At 43.0% G+C, this 18894-nt stretch overlaps 1 protein-coding gene across 3 annotated transcripts in view; it reads right to left on the minus strand.

Moving 5' to 3' along the window:
- LOC127676242 (myoferlin-like) overlaps positions 1-15774 on the minus strand; it is a 29149-nt gene extending 13375 nt beyond the window's left edge. The window contains exons 1-5 of one of the 3 annotated variants that reach the window (XM_052172137.1): positions 15401-15774; positions 14846-15040; positions 14318-14423; positions 13105-13244; positions 5790-5906 (exon numbers count right to left, since the gene is read on the minus strand). In XM_052172137.1, coding sequence (XP_052028097.1) covers positions 5790-5906; positions 13105-13244; positions 14318-14336 — 276 coding nt within the window. In that variant the 5' untranslated portion in view covers positions 14337-14423; positions 14846-15040; positions 15401-15774. Of the gene's footprint in view, positions 1-5789; positions 5907-13104; positions 13245-14317; positions 15041-15400 lie in introns of all 3 variants that reach the window. The other 2 variants (XM_052172138.1, XM_052172139.1) reach the window with 2 other exon arrangements.
- Between the last annotated feature and the right edge of the window lie 3120 nt (positions 15775-18894).

Consider the following 18894-nt stretch of genomic DNA (forward strand, 5'->3'; position numbering starts at 1 on the left):
ATTTCAAATTTAAGCTTCTGAATCTCCCAGCATTCTTGGATCATGTATAATTCAGGGATCTTCACTGCAAGAATGGCTCAGTAGCATCAGGCCCCTGATAAATGGCCTCATTGTCCCCTGCAACTACAGTACCTGAGCAGAAGGCTAGATAGGAAGCTTTTAAACTCAAATATCCAGGCTAAAGCTTCCCAGGTAATTGGTGCGAGTAGCTGGCACAAGCTCCTGCTAGTATGTCTTCCTTATCACAATGGAATGTACTCTCAACTCTAAGCCAAAATTAACCCCTCTTTTTTAAAGTTGCTTTTGTCCAGTATCTCATCACAGCAATAGAAACAAACAAACAAAATACCTAAAACCCAATACAGGATCCAGAAAGAAGGATTGTGATTGTTCCGAAGGGAACAAAGAGAGAGCATGGGGTGTTTGCTGAGTGGGGAAGACGATGTATCTGCCTGAATTTGTGCTGCACAGACATGCAAGTCAAGATTCCATCAGGAACCCCAGGATGTTCTCATGCAATGCCTGCACAGTTGCCCACAAAAGGCTTCCCAGGCTCCTCCCACTGGGACACCTGACCTCTGGAAAGAAGTTTGGGCTTCTTGCAATCACCACAATTAGTCAAGACTTGCATACACTGTCAGACAAAGATGGACCCACTTTGGACCACTTCACAAGTCCAAGCACAATAAGGAGCTCCACTACCGTCTGCTCACTTGCCCCAGAGTCCGGCTGCTTGAGATGAGGTAACTGAGAGCTTAAGGAGAGGTAGAAACATAAACATGATTTAGAGACACTGGGTTCTTCGGCTTTGGTTCTGGGATCTCTCTGCATAGCAAATCTTAAGGGCAAAACTGCTTACTATCAAGGAAAGCTAAATTACAGACATGTAAAGGCCTAGAATCAGGATGAGGAAGGAATGTTTCGAGCAAGTCTGATCTTTGCTGGTAAGCAGCTGCAAGGTGGACATACTTTGACTACAACATTTAAAAAGAGCCTACCTCTCCTTCTCCTTGTGTTGAGACTTTGTGGAGGTGTTAGGAAAAGAAGAAGTCTTACACCGCCCCCAAGAAGAGTAAACAGAAGAGGTGGTGGGGTAAGCTGTCTGTCCTGAAATGCTATAAGCGAAAATGGCTAAATTAATCACCTTCATTTAAAAATGCCCTTTGGATGCACATATTCTGAAGTGCTTATAGTCAGCCACTTGGACAGACATTACTGCAGCAAGTATTTATTGTCTGACTTGTAGCTTCAGCAAAATCAGACAACAAGTAATTGTGTATGGGTTAATAAAAAAGCAGGAAGTGCAAAGCAAAAACAGAAAACAGACCAGAGAATGACAATGAAAAAAGAAAACTACGGCAGAGGCCCACAAAGGCAGTAGGTGCTCGAATAATGCTGCCTTTACAACCTTTGGTCTTCTTTTCTCTGCCTGGAGCCTTCTATGGAAGCACCAGGCTGGACCTGCTGCTGTCCCCTGGTGAGATCCATCCACCAGGCCCACCCAGAACCAGGCCAGTTCTGCTCCAGGGAGTGAGTCACTCTTGACTCTGACAAACAAGTTCCCTTTCCACTGCGGTCTCAGAGCTATCCCCAAACACACAGCCTTTGTAGGACAATGACCAGGATCACGTTCTAGGCTGAGCTGAGCATAGATGTCCATTTCACTCTGCCCCAGATCCCGCTGCGCCATGGCTGGGGTGCGCTTAGGCCCCAAGCTTCTCTCGTGCCTTTGAACTGCTAGTTGGTTGGGTTTTTTGTTTGTTTGTGGTTTTTGTTTTGTTTTGTTTTGGTCTTTTTTTTTTTGGTTTTTGTTTTTTGGCTTACTCTTTTTGGTTGTTTGCTTCCACCCCCCGCCCCCATTTTTATTAATGAAGTGTGTGGTATAAGTTATTTCACTATCTGTGTATAATTATTTGTTATGAAGAGAACATATTCTGTTTTTTGTTCTGGCTAATGGCAGGCTGTTCTTTGATGGCCACCACTGGCGGATGCAGTGGCTCATACACATCGTTGGTACTTTTCATTTTTGGCCTTCAGTTTTTAAGCAAATGAAGGAAACGGGCCTTCTTGTCTCTTGGCACTCAGCAGGTCTCTCACCCACTCCCATTCTCCTTCTTTCATTACGGTTGTTCAGTGTGAACAGAAGGAGCCTGGATGTAATTGCATGCTGACAACAACTAAAACCCCAAATCAAGAAATAAACAAAAGCCCACAGAATATTGGAATAGCTAGAGGGTCATCATGACATTTCTCCACAACCCTTAGATCCGAATGATTTATTTATATACTTATTTATCTATTTGTTCATTTTTGTTTTTTCGAGACAGGGTTTCTCTGTGTAGCCCTGACTGTCCTGGAACTCACTCTGTAGACCAGGCTGGCCTCGAACTCAGAAATCTGCCTACCTCTGCCTCCCAAGCAGATGACATATTTAAAACTCAGGTACAGTCTATGACTGCTCAGGCTCATTGTCACCAAGAGGTCAGTCACCTTCTTCAGCTTTCCTTGAAGGTCCACACGACACATGTAGCTCTCCTCCTGGGCAATCCTGCACTAAGCAGTACATGGGGATGTCCCACTTTCCCACCTGCCTGCTCCTCTTTTTTTCTCTCTCCTAACTTATCTTCACCATGTGGTAAAAATCTTTATAGAGTTGAAAATGTTGTAAAGTGGACATAAAGACTCCAGCCAGAGCCGGGCGTGGAGGGGCACACCTGTAATCCCAGCACTTGGGAGGGATTCCAGGACAGCCAGGACTACACAGAGGAATCCTGTCTCAAAAAACAAACAAAAAACAAACAAACAAAAAAAAAAAAAAACAAGCAAAAAAAAAAAAAAAAGACTCTAGCCAGGGCTGTAGTGCAGGAAGTGGGGGTCCATTTCTTTGAGTTCCATGTCTGCTGTAAAAACCAGCAGAAAATAGGTTTGCCCTGTGTCTCTCAGCATGAACTCATGGAATCCAAATAAAGAGGCTCTCCTGAAGAGCCAACAAAGAGCCTGCTCTATAGGATTTAGCTTGACAAGTCAGCATGAGAGGCCAAGGCATTTGGTTACTCTTAAATCCTTTTGGCTAGTAAACTGGTATAATTATATCTTAATCCATCTGGTCATCCATAACAGAAATACCATACTATCATCTGTATAACAAATAAATGGTGACTATGTATTTGTCCCAGTTCTGGAGAACTGATATATCAGATATCTAATAAAGGACCTTTTCTTGGCCTTTGTTCTCAATATGTCTTCATGCGGTAGGAGTAAGCTCATCTCCAGGGCATTATTTCTAAGGTGACTAATGCCCTTTTGAGGCTAGAGCTTTCATCCTCTGATCACCACTGGAAAGCCCTAATTCCTAACTCCTTTACTCCGGAGGTTAGATTTGAACATATGACTTTAGGGGTGACAAAAATGTTCAGGTCATACTAACTTACAAGGTCTGCTTCTGAGATTATAGCAATTCTCTGAATACAACAGCCTCATCACATTTTGGGATATTCCCAAGAATTATAACAAAGTAATTGAAAATTAGGAGTAGGGGGGACATTTTCTGATCTTAATGCAAAGTTGCTGTACCTGTGTTGGGATTAATGGACCACAGAGCCTCCCTCTCCCTGCTGACCATGCCTTGTGGTTGAGAAGGTCTAGGGGGGCATTCATATACTCGCCTTTGATGATACTTGATTTAAGGTCTCATCTTAGCACAACCATTCTATGCTATACACCAAGAGAATGAGATAACTCAGGAGTTATCAAAACCCAAAGTCACGAATGGTGCTAAGGCATTTACTGGAGAATTTTTTTTTTTTTAATGTCTGGGGTTAGGTGATGGAGAAGGACTAGAGATTTCTTAGCAGTTATTTCCTAATGGCTTACTTTGATAGCCTGTGAACCTGCCTTAAGAGATTGGCTAAGTATGAGAAAAGCTGTAAGCAGTTCTGGATTCTAGAGGCAGACATGTGAACATACATCCAAGACAGATCACACATCCTTCCTCTTGGTAATCTTCATGCATGGGTTTAACAGCAAAGGGCTACTATAGTTCTTTCACTATATATATTACCTAAATGGAGTTATCCTATATGGTAACATAAACTTCCAGGACAGCATTTTTGACCAGGCTATGACCTTGGCTAACTTGCCTTTCCCCCCTGTGTACAGCTGTACCCTGTACCTTGCTCCCAGGAGAGTCAAAGTGAGGGGGTAAAGAGAAAGGTAGTCTTGGGAAGAAGGGGGGAACATTAGCCTCTGCTCTGGAAGGAGCCAAAGGACTGAAATTGGTGCAACCCAAAGGCTGAGCTCCAAATGTCCCAAACTCCAAATGTGTATGAGGCAAAAGTCCATCAGCACTGCTTCAGCTACCAGCCTGACCTAATCGTCCTGGTGGCAGTCCATGAACAAGGCCTTGTTGGGTGGGGAAGGGGAGAATCTCTGCGGCAGTAAGTGGCTATTCTTCCTGCTGGTCATCCTGAAAGGGGTCAGACTTTATAACTGACAGACATTAGTTGACTTCAAGGAAGAAAACTGCACTGGCTCAGCAGAGAACTCTTCAGAGCTGGACCTGAGAGCAGAGATAAGAATGTGCCCAAAGCACTGACTGGGCCAAGCTTTAAGAAGGCAGGTTGGAAATGGACTGGAAGGCTGATAAACAGAGACTGAGAGAGCTGCCCCAGGTCACGGTTCTAACAGCAGCCACTTCATGTCAGCTGTCCTGCTGTTTACTTGGCTCAGAGCTGACATCTTTTCTAAAGTTGCTGCTTGGTTTCTCAATAACATGGGAAAATGAGAAAAATGTTCAGTTCTCCCAATGGAGGTTGTTGCACCCTGAGGGAGTTGGTGGCCCGGGGCAATCTAGAACAAGCCAGGAGAGACCTGGACAGAGGAGTGTCTGAGAGTCAGCTGCTCTGCCAAACACCTCAGATTTGTGTGTCCCAGGAACATTGATCTGAGAGTCTCAGGAAGAGAGAGGTGAACTTAGAAGACTTTCTGGCTTGAAGTAAAAAGGGACTTAAAGCCATTGTAATGCCAGCAGGAAGCAGGCCTGCCCTTATCGCTATGAAGCCTGAGATGTAGCAGCTGCCTGTGAAAGTAGAAATGGGGTAACTCTGGTAACTAAGCCATCCAGGGGAAGAGCTCTTCCTCACAACCTCTCCACCTAAGGGCACTGTTTGCGTACTCTGTCCTTATAAACATATATGTGGTGGCCAGTCTTTATCTCAAGAATGACTGGATTAACAAAACAAGATTAGTCATGCCTATTGGTATTTCTAGGTGTTTCCAGAGACATGGAGTCTTGGATATAATTAATGGATTATCCTTTGCTGAATTTATATCATGATGGCAGTGTCAAGAGTTGGTGACAGTAAGAGGTACAGGATGTAAGTCACAAGGGAGTGTAAGATACTGCCTTCTTTTTCTCTTCCCTCTCTCTGTTGCTTTTCCACAATGAAGAAGCTCCTCAGTCACACATGCCTTTCATAATCCTGTTCTATCTGGTTTACATGGGACTATACAACCATGAACCAAACCTTCAGAAACAGTGAGCCAAAATTAATTCTTCTACCCAGAAGTTGTCTATTCTTCAATTTTGGTCAGACTACCAAAGACTAATATACCAATTAACATTGCAGTATCTGAAGCAAGCCTCATTATCTTCAAAGGGCTGTCATGGATATATCAAGGGAATGTTGGAATGAATTTCTCTGATGCAGATCTTTCTCCAACTCTCCCTCAGATGACTCTTAGACTCTCCAATCCCTTGAATCCTGTGCTATGTTCTCCCTGACATTTACCTCAACAACCAGAAGGTCATCATTTGAAATGGGCTCAAACTTCTTTTCTGGTGGTTTCTTTTCAAGGAACATGTTCAGTTCAACCAAGATTCTGCCTCTGTAGGCTACCCCTTCTCCCTAAAAAAGCAAGAACACAAAATTATTCCCATAGACAGGGACCACAGCTAAAGAATGTCTATGGATCAGATCAGGCTAGCACTACTTTAACAAACAAACAAGTCTTTAATATCTAAAGGAAGAGTCATTAACTTTCAGATGGATTCCAAATGATGCCATGAGATGCAATGGTAGAAACGGAAAAGGGTCTTAGCTTGACCAACGCTGGAGGCTTTGAAGCCATCGTACTCTGGACCTGGACGCAGTTTCTGAAGCAGGGCAGTGAAGGAGAACAGGCTCCAAGTCTCCTCCATCTCAGGTCATTGGGAACAACCCTGCATTTTTGTCTATTTATGAATGTGGATCCCTTTCTCCTCTTCTCATAATAAAGAAACTGTCGTGTGGCAACCAGACAAGTGTCAGAATCGTCAGGAAGCAAAAGACGAAGATGACTTGGGTGTGCTTAAATACGGAAGTCAAAAGTAGATACTCCTCCCATCCTACTCAATAGTGGTTGCCCATAGAATCTTCTGGAGAGAAATAGAAGGCTCTCAACTCCTCGTCTGTCTTCACTGTCCCCTAGACACAGCTTTCTATCATTTTTTTTGTTTTTTTGAGCACCGGGAGAGGGGTAGGGCAGAAATGACCAAGAGACATTTAACTTCTACTGCATTCAAAAGACACTTTCCCATCTGTGAGATGGTGCTCAAGCACAGATCAGGGTCTCCACTGTCATGTCATCATAGATCTGGAATATGCATTAGAGAAGGAGGCCAGCATTGGTCATCTGCTTTGTTGATGTTTTCCATTAATGTGAAGTTGAGTGGACGGTTGTGGGATTTCACTTACCCCACTGTATGACTCAGTCACCAGGATCATTCTCTCTCTCTCTCTCTCTCTCTCTCTCATATAGGATCTTGTTATGTAGCTCTGGCTGACCGAGAACTCACTGTATAGACCAGGCTGCCTTCAAGCTCACAGAGATCTACCTGCCTCCTCCTCCTCCTGAGTGCTGAGATTAAAGGTGCCTGGTCTTCTGATCCTTTTTGTAGTCTTTATTTCTAAGATGTAAGAAGAGTAAGAATTCTCTCCTTTAACACTATATCAGCTGAGTGGCAGGTCTGCATTAGGAGTGAAGAATGTAAATGCCTCTCCCATGAGATACTTATTACTTTTGTAAGAAGGGATCCCATTCACCAGTGTCCATTAATCACAGCCGCAAATGATAAACCAATCTTTCCTGTATTCAGCTCATCATAGGGATCTGGAAATCCTGTGTACTCTCTGGGACTTCTGTAAAGGTTCAAACAACAAGGTCCAAACGTTGGGACAAAGACCACTTCTGTCTCGCCTGTATTTGCTGAGACGTAAACAGCATTATTAGATTCTAGATCTTTAACATTCCAACTATGGAAATAAATATTAGTTATTAGTCAGTTAGGTGGAATGAAGTTTTTCCTCTAGTTGGTGAATTAGTTGCATTAGTGAGAATTATGAATACTAAGGGACCTGCAGTATTTTACTATAGCTTTAACATAGTAAAAAACAAAAACAAAAACAAAAACAAAAACAAACTGGGATAATTCAGACAAACTTATCCTTACAAAAAGAATGCTATTTAAAAAGGATTTTAAAATTTTCAAGTTGTTCTTCAAATTTTTTTGAAGTTTATAACTGACATATTAAATATTTTGCTATTTTTGGAGTAAAAGATGATGTTGTTTTAAGAAGTCATTTAGATGATATACCAGATTTACTTCATATCATCTGTAATGATGTCATTTAACCTTAAGTAGTATTGTAGGTGCCGTTAAAAATACACTAGAATTTCAACTGCGTCAACGGGTTCCTTACAGTTGTAAGACTGAATTGCTATTCTGAAGTGTTAAACAGATTAACATTCATTGCTTTCTCTCCCCAGTGATCATTTGATAAACTCTGTGTCCTCTACTTGAACTCAGCAAGATTACCCATTAATACAGAATAGTGAAGGCAATGCAAAGAAAGAGCCAATCAAGAGGAAATAGTGGATCCAAGCATTTTCTTCATCGAGCTGAATGGCTCCATGATGAAAAAAGGCTGGAGCATTCTTGGGTGATACACAGAGGTCAAACTTTGGTACACTAGTTTGCTTTTATATCTTTAACATTCAGTGGAATAGGGGCAAGGTGTTGGGTAGGCATAAAGAATCAGAGAGTCTCAGAGAAAGTGTTCATGTTCAAGGTTACTTAATGCCTGTGCTTCTTCAATTCAGAGCCCTCCTCTAAAGGAACAATACCATCTGCGTTAGGAGAACTGTAATGGTCAGCATTGAGGAAACTTGCAAAAAATGGCAAGAACTGCACAAACCAAAGTGCATGGTGAGATATTCCACACTAGGGAGCCGTGAAAAGTGGAAAGTACTCGTGTCTTCTAACCTAGGGACTCACATAGAAAGTGGGGCAGAGATACTTCACACGTTATCGGAACGATAGATTTAGCAGTGCCCTGCATCTCTTCCCACTGAGCATACACACTAACAGAAAGTATTATATCTCACAAACAATTATTTGCAGTAAAGCCAGCCGCACAGGATGATGTGTATCTAGATGAAAATAGGCAAGAGGGCATGAGGGCTGGCTATCGAATGCCTTTAAACGTAGTCACGCAGGGCCAACATACATCACTCATGAAACACTCTAACGCTCACCAAACGGTTTTTGAGACAGTGAAACATCAATGAGAAGGTTTTAAGGCAATCCCTTAATACATTTCTTAGTAAGATGTCAGAGGATAGGAAGTTGTAGAAGACAGCAAAATGACAAAGCGTAAACTTGTATATGATGCACCCCAGTTCTCGAGGATGAGAAATCTATGTAGTAAAAATATGATTGGTTACAAAAAACAACAAGGGAAACATGAAGAGTTTAAAACACACACTGCAAAGTTAATCGTGCTCTGTGCTGGATAAGCAGCTGAGTAGCAGCAGGGAATTCCCAGTTCACACCCAAATCCCACGGAGGCTTTTCAATGTTTACTAGTCTTACCAGTTAGTTCATTGTCAACAGGCTCAAAGCCAGGTGAATAACCCAAACCTGCCGACTTCAAAGAGCCCAGCATTAGAGAAGAACTGGCTTGCCACAGCCACAGGAAGCAGATGAAGTTACTGACACAGCATGCTTTTAATAAATCATTTTCATGTCCCTAGTTGGGACAGTAGCCAGAAAATGCAGAAGTTAATTTGTTTTGAGGCGATATAAGCACACACCTGTAGTTAAGCCTGGATTATGTGATGCAGAGCATGGTTGTTTCTTTGTTTGCATGTATGATGGCGGGGGTGGGGTGGGGTGGGTGGTTGAGGGAGTAGGGGTCTGCTCCTCGTGTTTTGCGCCCCTAAATGAGGCTACCCGTAGGACCTGTAATGGCAGAAATTCTCAAGAGAAAGGCGGGGTGAAACTGCCTGTAACAATTTCTGGAATTAGTTCTGATGTCAGCACCAGTATTTCTTGAACTGCTATCGTTAGATATTGTCTAGTGACTCTCCACTTTATAAGTGGGTTGGATTGCTTTTGTGCATTCTCTGTACTGGTTTGGCACTTTCTAACCTCTACTGGCTCTCTTTAACCTATAGTGGGCACATCCATATTACCCACTCAGCAGAAAGAAGCCCAGAGCATGCCTGCCCTTCCTCTGTCCCCTCTTAATCTCTATTTTCTGTGCTTGGGTTTTACATTTCATAAGGGTGCTAGCATTTGTGTTCTGTTCACAGCTGGGGCTGTGGGTTTAAAAAAACAAAACAAATCATTCTTATGACATAGTAACCATTGTAATACCTGTTTTCTGCTGCGATTCCCCAGTCTTATGATCCCTTCAGCTGAGAACATGCAGATGGAATCCTTTCTGGCTTTCAACCATCTGCTTAAAATCATGCCCCATGTGGCTTTATATTTGAGCCATGCATTTCTGTCTAACTTTTCATTGTCCCTGAGATTTATACTTGTCTTTCTTCTTAATGCCTTAAGATATGAAACTAATGTCTTCTTTATCCTATCTCTAGGATCTCCCAGGTTCTTGACATTGGTTGGGATATTGATACTATTTTTTTTCTTATTTTACATTCATTGGTGATTGGGTCTGCATGTGTGTATGTGTGTGGGTCACATATATACAGTGCCTGCAGAAACCTTAATAAGGCATTAAGTTCCCCTAGAACTAGAGTTAGGGATGGTTCGTCAGCCATGTTGAGGCCTGTGCAATACATTAACTGTAAGTGTTCTCAATCCCAGAGCATCTCTCCACCCCCATATTGATGCTCTTCAAACATCGATGCTCTTAAAACAACCATAAAATAAAAAACTTCAGTTCCTCCAGACAAAATTTTATTCTAAATTACCTCACTTTTCCCACTATGTTTAATATACTGGCTCTTGCAAAACTCAATCTGCAGGTATTAATGTGCTTGTCTTCATTTTCTATTATTATTTTAACTGCTTTTCTTTTCTTTACTTCAGTCCTTAGATATGGACCAACCCATTACAACATGTACAGGCATCTGCAGGCACTCTACTGTCAATCAAGACAATTCTAAAACAGCTCCTGGCAAAAAGTTTTGGATGGGAGCAAGAGGGATGAAAATTTATATTGATATTTGCTTCCATAGTTAGCTATTGTGCAAAGAATCATGGGCAAAGCTCACTGACCTCACTGTGTGTGTGTGTGTGTGTGTGTGTGTGTGTGTGTGTGTGTTTGTGTGTGTGTGTGTGAGAAAGAGAGAGAGAAAGAGAGAGAGAAGGAGAGAGAGTGTGTGTGCGCGTGAATGTGTGTGAGCGTGAATATGTGTGAGCGTGGGTGTTAGTGTGCATGTGTGAGTGTGTGTACGTGTGGGTAAGCATGTGTGTGTGAGCATGTGTATAAGTTTGAGTGTGAGTATGTGTGAATGTGTGTGAGTATGTGTGAGCATGTGTGAATGTGTGTGAGCATGTGTGAGCGTGTGTGTGTGTGTGTGTGTGTGTGTGTCTCCAGTGGCCTCAGACTTCACTGTACTTGAGGATTGAGTGGGAACTTCCCACCCTCATCTGCCCAAACTCAATTCAGGAAACCTTAGCTAGAGGCCAGGAGTGAACACACAATTACTACACCTGCAAGTCTTATGCCACTGGCACTGTGGTCACTCTAGAAACCCTGATTCAGTCAGACCATGCGTTCTGATGTCATGAAATTAAGGTTAGCTGAAAAGTCAAAGGATTTTCAAATGACTACAATTGACATCATTGACAAAAAGGAACAGACTAGGTATATGACTGTAATCATATTGTATAAAATAGTTAGCTATATCTTACCATATATATGGTAATTTTATGGCGTTTAAAGTGGCTTAAGTATAATGGGCTGTATCTAAAGGTCTATCAATTAATAAAATTGAAATGTGCATTGATCACCTAGTATATGACAGATTTTGTTTCTCAGAGCACAGCTTCATGACTAAAGCTTAAATGTTACCTACATTGTGGGAAATGTTTTTGCCAATATTCAGTATAAGTACAAATATGAATGTCCACCTTTCCATGGACATCCTAGAGAGGACTCAGGTTGGGAATGTACTACGAACATTGATCTGTTTCATTCCTTTTATTCATTAAAGATGTAATGGCATACACTCTCTGAAGCCTAAGCCTCATTGTTTGAGGGAAAGATCATAGCATAATATCTTATAGGAAGTAACCATTCCAGGTAATTTGTTAGAAAAATATTAGAGGTAGTCAATCATAAACACAGGTTTGAATGTTTTCTGCCTCAGCAGATAGGTTTAGAATCCTTAGCCTTCCCTTCGTTTTTCAATGCCCTTCAGTATATGCAATCACAGATCTGGGCCCAAGGATCCCACAAGGAAGCTGGGACTCTTTGTGTGTCTTTATCTATGCCCATGCTTTGAAGGGGGCAGCAAAGGGCAGGGACGCCCACATTCATAGACACCACAGGTGATGCTGGTATAGCTCAGTCATCCAGTTCTAGAGTCAATAGGCCCTACCAAAGCCATTAAACTAGGGCTAAATCTATACACTCAAGGGTCCCTCAGGCCCTGGAATCTCTTGCAGTATATGACCGGGGGATCCCCAATGTCTTGAAATTTTTACATTAAAGAAGGGGACATTTAAGCCGGGCAGTGATGGCGCACACCTGTAATCCCAGTACTCTAGGAGACAGAGGCAGGAGGATTTCTGAGTTTGACGCCAGCCTGGTCTACAGAGTGAGCTCCAGGACAGCCAGGGTTATACAGAGAAACCCTGTAACGAAAAAACAAAAACAAAACAAAACAAACAAACAAACAAACAAAAAAACCCCAAAAAACAAAAAACAAAAAACAACAACAACAACAACAACAAAAACCAAAGAAGGGGACATTTTGTCCTCAGATCTCGGCTGCAGCTCTCAGTTATGACATGGTCACTAAACAAGAGTCTCTCCTCCACCTAGCTTGTTATAACATGAAAGTCAGATGCATTTGACCAAAGCAATGTGCAATGTGGGGTTACCTCACAGTATGTGAGCCTGGCTGGGCCTGTAATCATCAAGTGCTTGTGGCCAAGCTACCTTGGCCCCTCTGAGCCTCAATGTCCTCACTGTAGGCTGAGGCTGAGAACAGTCCATGCCCCTCAGTGTTACCATGGACATGAGGATGACATGTGTTCCTCTGCCTCTTCCTCAGAGGGCTGAGGGCTGTCATTTGAACACTCCATTCAACAAGAACATCCTATGAATGGTTACGGTGACCAATTGGTTCCTGAGAGGTTGATCTAATAAGAATTCTTCAATAAATCCCCCCATCCTCCTCCTTCCTCCCTCTACTTTCCCTTCTTTTCTTGAGCCTTAGTCTCACTATGTAGCCAGGATAGCCTAGAACTCACAATTCCCTTCAGCCTTCTAAGTGCCAGAATCACAGGCGTGTGCTACCATGCCTAACTTGATAATTTTTTCTCCCCACATCAGGTAAGCAACATTTTCAATTTTCCTTTTTAATAATAACAAATAGTTGTTGTTATACATCTTGATGATTCTTCCTAAAAATTGGTTTACTCTATTTCTGGCCTATTTGGACAGCCTAATGGAAATAAGATTCTTAATTTCTTATCTTTGAGCATTTTCAGGTGACTACCTTCTTTATTTTGTTTATGAACAACTGAAGCAAGATTTCTAAAACCTTTATGAAAAGCCTTTTCTATTATTATTGTTATTGACTTACTGTTTTTGTGTTTAAAGAACCCTCTGCTGTCCAGAACCAGCACAAGATGCTGTCGAGGTCGGCGTCCATGTTGGCGTCCTGCAGCGAACTCGCCTTTGCAGCCACAGGAAACGGATTCGCAGGTGCAGCGTGGCTTTTGCCTGCAGAACAGGACACGAGAATCAGGTCACTGTGTGCACTGTAGAGTGAGACAGGGGAGGCAGCAGCGACGTCACAGGTTAAAGTTCAAGGGGGGCGGCCATTGTGAGGACAAACACACCAGATGTTGGGGATGTCTACATGGCACGGTTGAGCTTGAGCCGGTGAGTACTGAGTTCACAATCCGGAGACTGTGCTGTGCAGAGATGTGGATGCTCACGGATATTGTTGAGACATTTCAGAAATTTGAGATGCACAAACTGTGTGCTCTGTTTGTGCACAGTGACTTTTCACAGGAGGACAAAGTCAAATACTATCTTTTTACTGCCGTTCCCTCTACCAGGGAAATAATGAAATAATGAATGGAAAATTTTTCTAAAGCAAAAAAGGTGCCTGTTAATGTACAAGAAACATCAAAAATACCAAACAATGGGGAAAAAGTCCCTTTGCTACGTAATAATCACAACACTAAACATATTAAATAAATATAAAAAAAGCTACAGCCAAAAAACATTGTAAACAAAAGAACGAGTAATGTATGAAATCAGAACTATTAGATTCATATCTGTCTTCTATTTTTTAAGGCATTAATTCATTACTTATACAATGTTCTCCCTGCATGTATTCCTGCAGGCCAGAAGAGTGCACCAGACCCCATTCCATATAGTTATGAGCCACCATGTGGTTGCTAAGAATTAAACTAATGGCCTGTGTAAGAACAACCAGAGTTGTTCACCTTTGAGACATCTCTCCAGTCCTAACCTTGCCTTCTTAATGTATATTATAAAAGACAAAAAGGTTGGGACACAGGTGATGCATAGTCACAGAAACCACCCATGCTGCTACAAAAAAGCAACTGGTCCAGATGTTTTGGACAGAATTACAATCAGCCATAATACTGAAATTATTCAGAGATCATGGCCTGAACTATGAAGTAAATAGCACCACTAGAAACCTCACAGGAAGTCACATATGGCTGATGCTTCTGATCCAACCCCATAGAGGATCCACCACCCCAGTGCATACAGCTCAGCCACATGTTCCTCCCCATTGTGGGCAGATATTGTGTACTCACCATGTCTTGATTTCAGCATTTCCCTGAGGTCCCCTCACAGCACACAACAGCAGAGCTCAGAGCAGGACACAGAGAAGCATTCAAGCTGCACACCCACAAGGAAAACCTCAGAAGGAGAAGGTGAGGGCGATAGTGAAGAAGATCAATCAGCATAAATATCTAGAAAACATTTCCAATAAAATCCTAAATGAAAATGTCCTAAACTAAAGAAGGTGCCTGTGTAAGAATAGCCAGAGTTATTATAAATATATAGCCAGAGTTAATGTAAAAGCATGCAAAATACCAAAGAGATTGGGGAAAAGTCCCTTTACTGCACAGTAATTGAAACACTAAGCATCTAAAGTAAAGCAATTAAAAAAACTACTACAGAAATTAACAAAATTAAAAAACAAACAAACAAACAAACAAAAAATCAAGTTACCCTGGGACCTAGCCCCGCCCATCCCATAGCCTTTGACCCCAGCCAGCTGCAACTTGATCATTAATGTTCCTTGGGAAAGCGCCAGCCCAGAACTCTGTAAACTCTACCAGGTCTTTGTCTTTTCTCAGCCCAGCCTGTGTCTTTAAGGAACAGGATTCAGTTTACTGGCCTGTGAATTCCCTTCCTGTTTCACCAGCTCACAGCCAGAAGCCAGGACCAGGCGCACAGCCCAGCGATCCATGGCGGCCAGGCTCGGCTTCTGTTCCCGCAGGAGGGTCTTGCCAGGAGGCCACTGTCCCCACCTGGAGGAGCAAAGAGAGTGTTTGCACTCCGCCCCACTGTAAACTTTCCAGAGCGAGAAGTCTGTGCCTTTCCCAGCCACTGTCCCTTCCTGGAGGAGCACAGAGAGGGTTTGCACTCTGTCCCCCTGCAAATTTTCCAGAGCAGAGCGGGAAGCTTGCGCCTTGCCCATCCACTGTCCCCGCCTGGAGGAGCACAGAGAGGGTTTGCACTCTGTCCTGCTGCAAACTTTCCAGAGCGGGAAGCCCGCGTCTTGCCCATCCACCGTCCCTGCCCAGAGCACAGAGACGGTTTGCACTCCGCCCCACTGTAAACTTTACAGAGCGGGAAGCCCGTGTCTTGCCTGGCCTCTCCAAACTCACAGACTGCTTCTGTGGAGACAACAGGTGGATAGCCCAGAGTTACTCCAGAGCTCACAGACACCCGCAGCATGGAGCACTATCTTCATCTGGATGCGCACATGAATGCAGTCCCGTTCCACAATTCCAGGCCAGGCTGCTCAGAGCCCAGGAAGCTCAGCAATCACAGCAGTCGCTAAATGCGCGCGCTCACCTCTTCCCACCTCTGCCAGAACTCCATCGAACGCGCACATTCAAACTCCCAGCCCACTTTCATTCATAAAAATTAGACAGGAAATGACAACATTCCAGGAGGCTGGATGCAGGGCGGGCGCTGCAGTGACGTCAGGGGTGGTGCCAGCGGTTGCCAGGTGACAGACAGGGACGTCAACATGGTGCCGGCCAGGGGCTGAGGTGCATGGTCATGGACCAGGGACAAGGCTCAGGTTAAGTCAGGGGGCGCGGCCAGCGGTTGCTGGGTGACAGTCAGGGAATCCAACATGGCTCCTGCCCGGGGCTGAGTTGGATGGGCGAGGGGCGGGGTTTGCGTGACATCAGGGGCAGGGCCAGCAGTCTCTGAGTGACTGACAGTGATGCCAATGTGACAATTTCACTGAATTTGAAGAAATATATAAATATGTGTATTAAAATTGAAGAATTTGATGTAAAATAATACACATGAAAGTGTACACATAGATAATACATCAAAACTGACTGACAAACCATGTTAAAAAATTCTAATCAAATTGTTGGCTTTCATGGAAAATACTTCGTATAAAATTGAAGAAATATACAGAAAATTTATTTAAAATTAAGATTTGGCATTGAAAACAAATACACATAAAAAGTTGACAAAGAAAACTAAATGTGTAGGCACACTCAATTTTTGGAAAAAATTGAAAAATAAGTGTTAAAATTGAAGAATCTGTTGGAAAATAATAATGGTAAAAGATAAATCATCTTTACTAAATGAAGCACTTACAAACATTTTCTTATTAAATTGATGATTTTCATGGAAAATATTTCTGATAAAATTGAAGCAGTGTATAGAAAAGTAGTTTTAAATTAAAGATTTTTCATGGGAAATTATTCAGATAATATTGTGTACAGAAAAACATCTCTAAATAATTAAACAAATAAATAGAAATATATTCTGATAAAATTAAAGTTTCTCTTAACTAATATTCAAGTAATATTGAAGAAATATATATAGATATGTGCTAAAATTGAAGAATTAGTTGGAAAATAATAATAGTAAAACAGTAAACATAGAAAATATACCTAGAACATTGTCCAAGAACCTAGAAACAATTTTAATAAAATTGAAGATTTTGATGGAAAATATTTCTAATACAATTGAAGTAATATACAGGAAATGTATTATAATTTAAGATATCAGAAAAGATAATACAGATAAAATATTAGACATATAAAACATTTCTAAACTAATTGAAAAAGGTAGTAGAAACATTTACCGAAAATATTTGTGAAAAAATTAAGTAGAACTTGAAATAGTGAAGGTTTTAATTGAAAAATAATACAGATAAAGGGTAGACATTGACAGGAGCAAGGATTTCTCAGAATCCATAGTTGAGGCAGCAGGCAGACTTAGAGCCCGGGCACGCCGGACAAGCTTGAAGCAAGGTTGTGATTGAGTCATTCCACAAACAGACCGGCCATAAAAGATAAGGGGCGTGCCTGGGAAAACTCCTATGGGTCATACACCATCTGGACTGGAGTCTCCTGTCTCCTGTCTCTTGGATGCAGTTTACTAACGTCGAAGTGACCTCCTGCTAACAAAATAAATCGCCCTCTTACATTGCTGATGGCCCGAGCTGTATGTATGCCAAAAAACCCCCTCCGAGCGCCAGAATCCCCCGTCAATATTTGGATCAGCAAATCTTGTGTAACCGCTCCAAAACCCCTTGACTTTTCCTATATAAACCCCTAACTTTTGAGCCTCAGGGTCGACTCCTCTGTCTCCTGTGTGAGATACATGTCAGCCCAGAGCTCTGATAATAAACTGCCTCATGTGTTTCCATCAAGTTGGTCTCTCATGTTTCCTTGGGTGTATGCTATCCCAAGAACGGAGTGGGGGACTCCCTAAAAAGGAGGTCCTACATTTGGTGGCCCGTACGGGGATATAGGTGGCACCCAGGAACCTCGAAGACCCCCTTGTAGGTATGCTTCTTTGTGTGTGTGTGTGTGTGTGTGTGTGTGTGTGTGTGTGTGTGTGCTGGCAATGTTTTTGTTCTAAATGTCCTGAGTGTCTGAGTGCAGCACCTCTGTGTATGTGTTTTGGTTTCAGTTTGTTAACAGATAGGAGTGGAAGCAGAATTCCACTCCACAGTTTGTTTGCAGCTGCCGCTGCGGGCCATAAGGACCCAGTTGCTGCAGAGGGAGACATCCTAGAGTCCCGGAGGCTGCAACCTTGGAGGACTCTCCAAGGGTGAGGGACAGTCAGGGGGACCTGACCGTGGTTTTCAGGAACGAAGGAGACAGAGTGCTTCTTCTACGAAGAAGGGAGTGGAAGCAGAATCCCACACTGTTAGAAGTTGCGTTTGGCTGTTTAAGTCTAGACACTGTTGAGTGTGCTGGGACATGCTAGTGTTTATTGTTTGTGTTTTGCTCTTGTACCTTTTGTTTTTTGTATTTGTCATGGGGCAGACAGTGACAACCCCTTTGTCTTTGACTGAGGATCATTGGATGGAAATTAGGGCAAGAGGACGGAATTTATCAGTAGAAATTAAGAAAAAGCAGTGGCTGACCTTTTGTGCCTCGGAATGGCCTGATTTTGGGGTAGGATGGCCGCACATAGGAACTTTTGGTTTGCCTACCATTAGGGCCGTGAAGACCCTTGTTTTTCACGAAGGACCGGGATCACATCCAGACCAACAGCCGTACATCACGGTATGGGAGGACTTGGCGCGATCCCCACCTCAGTGGGCCCAACCATTCCTCTCACCCCGTTGTTCTGGCTCCAGGATCCTGGCTGCCAGAGGAGATGCTGCAGATAAGAAAATGAAACTGAAGCCTAAGGAGGGGGGCAAGCTCAGCACTCCACTAGCACCTGTTCCTAAGATCTACCCTGAAGTAGAAGAACCCCCTGAGTGGCCTGCTCCCCCACCCCCACTTTACCTTGCAGGCCCACTACCAGCACCCCAAACCTCAGATCCGCTGGCCCCCCTTCTAGCTCCAGTCCCTGGGGCCGGAGGATGGGGTCCTGCTGCACGGACCAGGAGTCGATTGGGAGCCACCTCCAAAGGACTGGCTGACTCCACTGTAGTGTCCCTGGGTGTGGCGCTTCCCCTTAGGGTTGTTGGACCACCTCCAAATCCAGATGACCAGGATGGTTGACAACTTTTTCAGTACTAGCCTTTCTCTTCCTCTGATTTTTATAACTGGAAAGTTAATCCCCCTCCCTTTTCAGAAAACCCTGCAGGGCTTACAGGTCTAATAGAGTCCCTGATGTTTTCGCATCAGCCTACCTGGGATGACTGCCAACAACGTTTACAAAC

Source organism: Apodemus sylvaticus, unplaced genomic scaffold (genome assembly GCF_947179515.1).
Source record: "Apodemus sylvaticus unplaced genomic scaffold, mApoSyl1.1 scaffold_198, whole genome shotgun sequence".
Taxonomy (NCBI): domain Eukaryota; kingdom Metazoa; phylum Chordata; class Mammalia; order Rodentia; family Muridae; genus Apodemus; species Apodemus sylvaticus.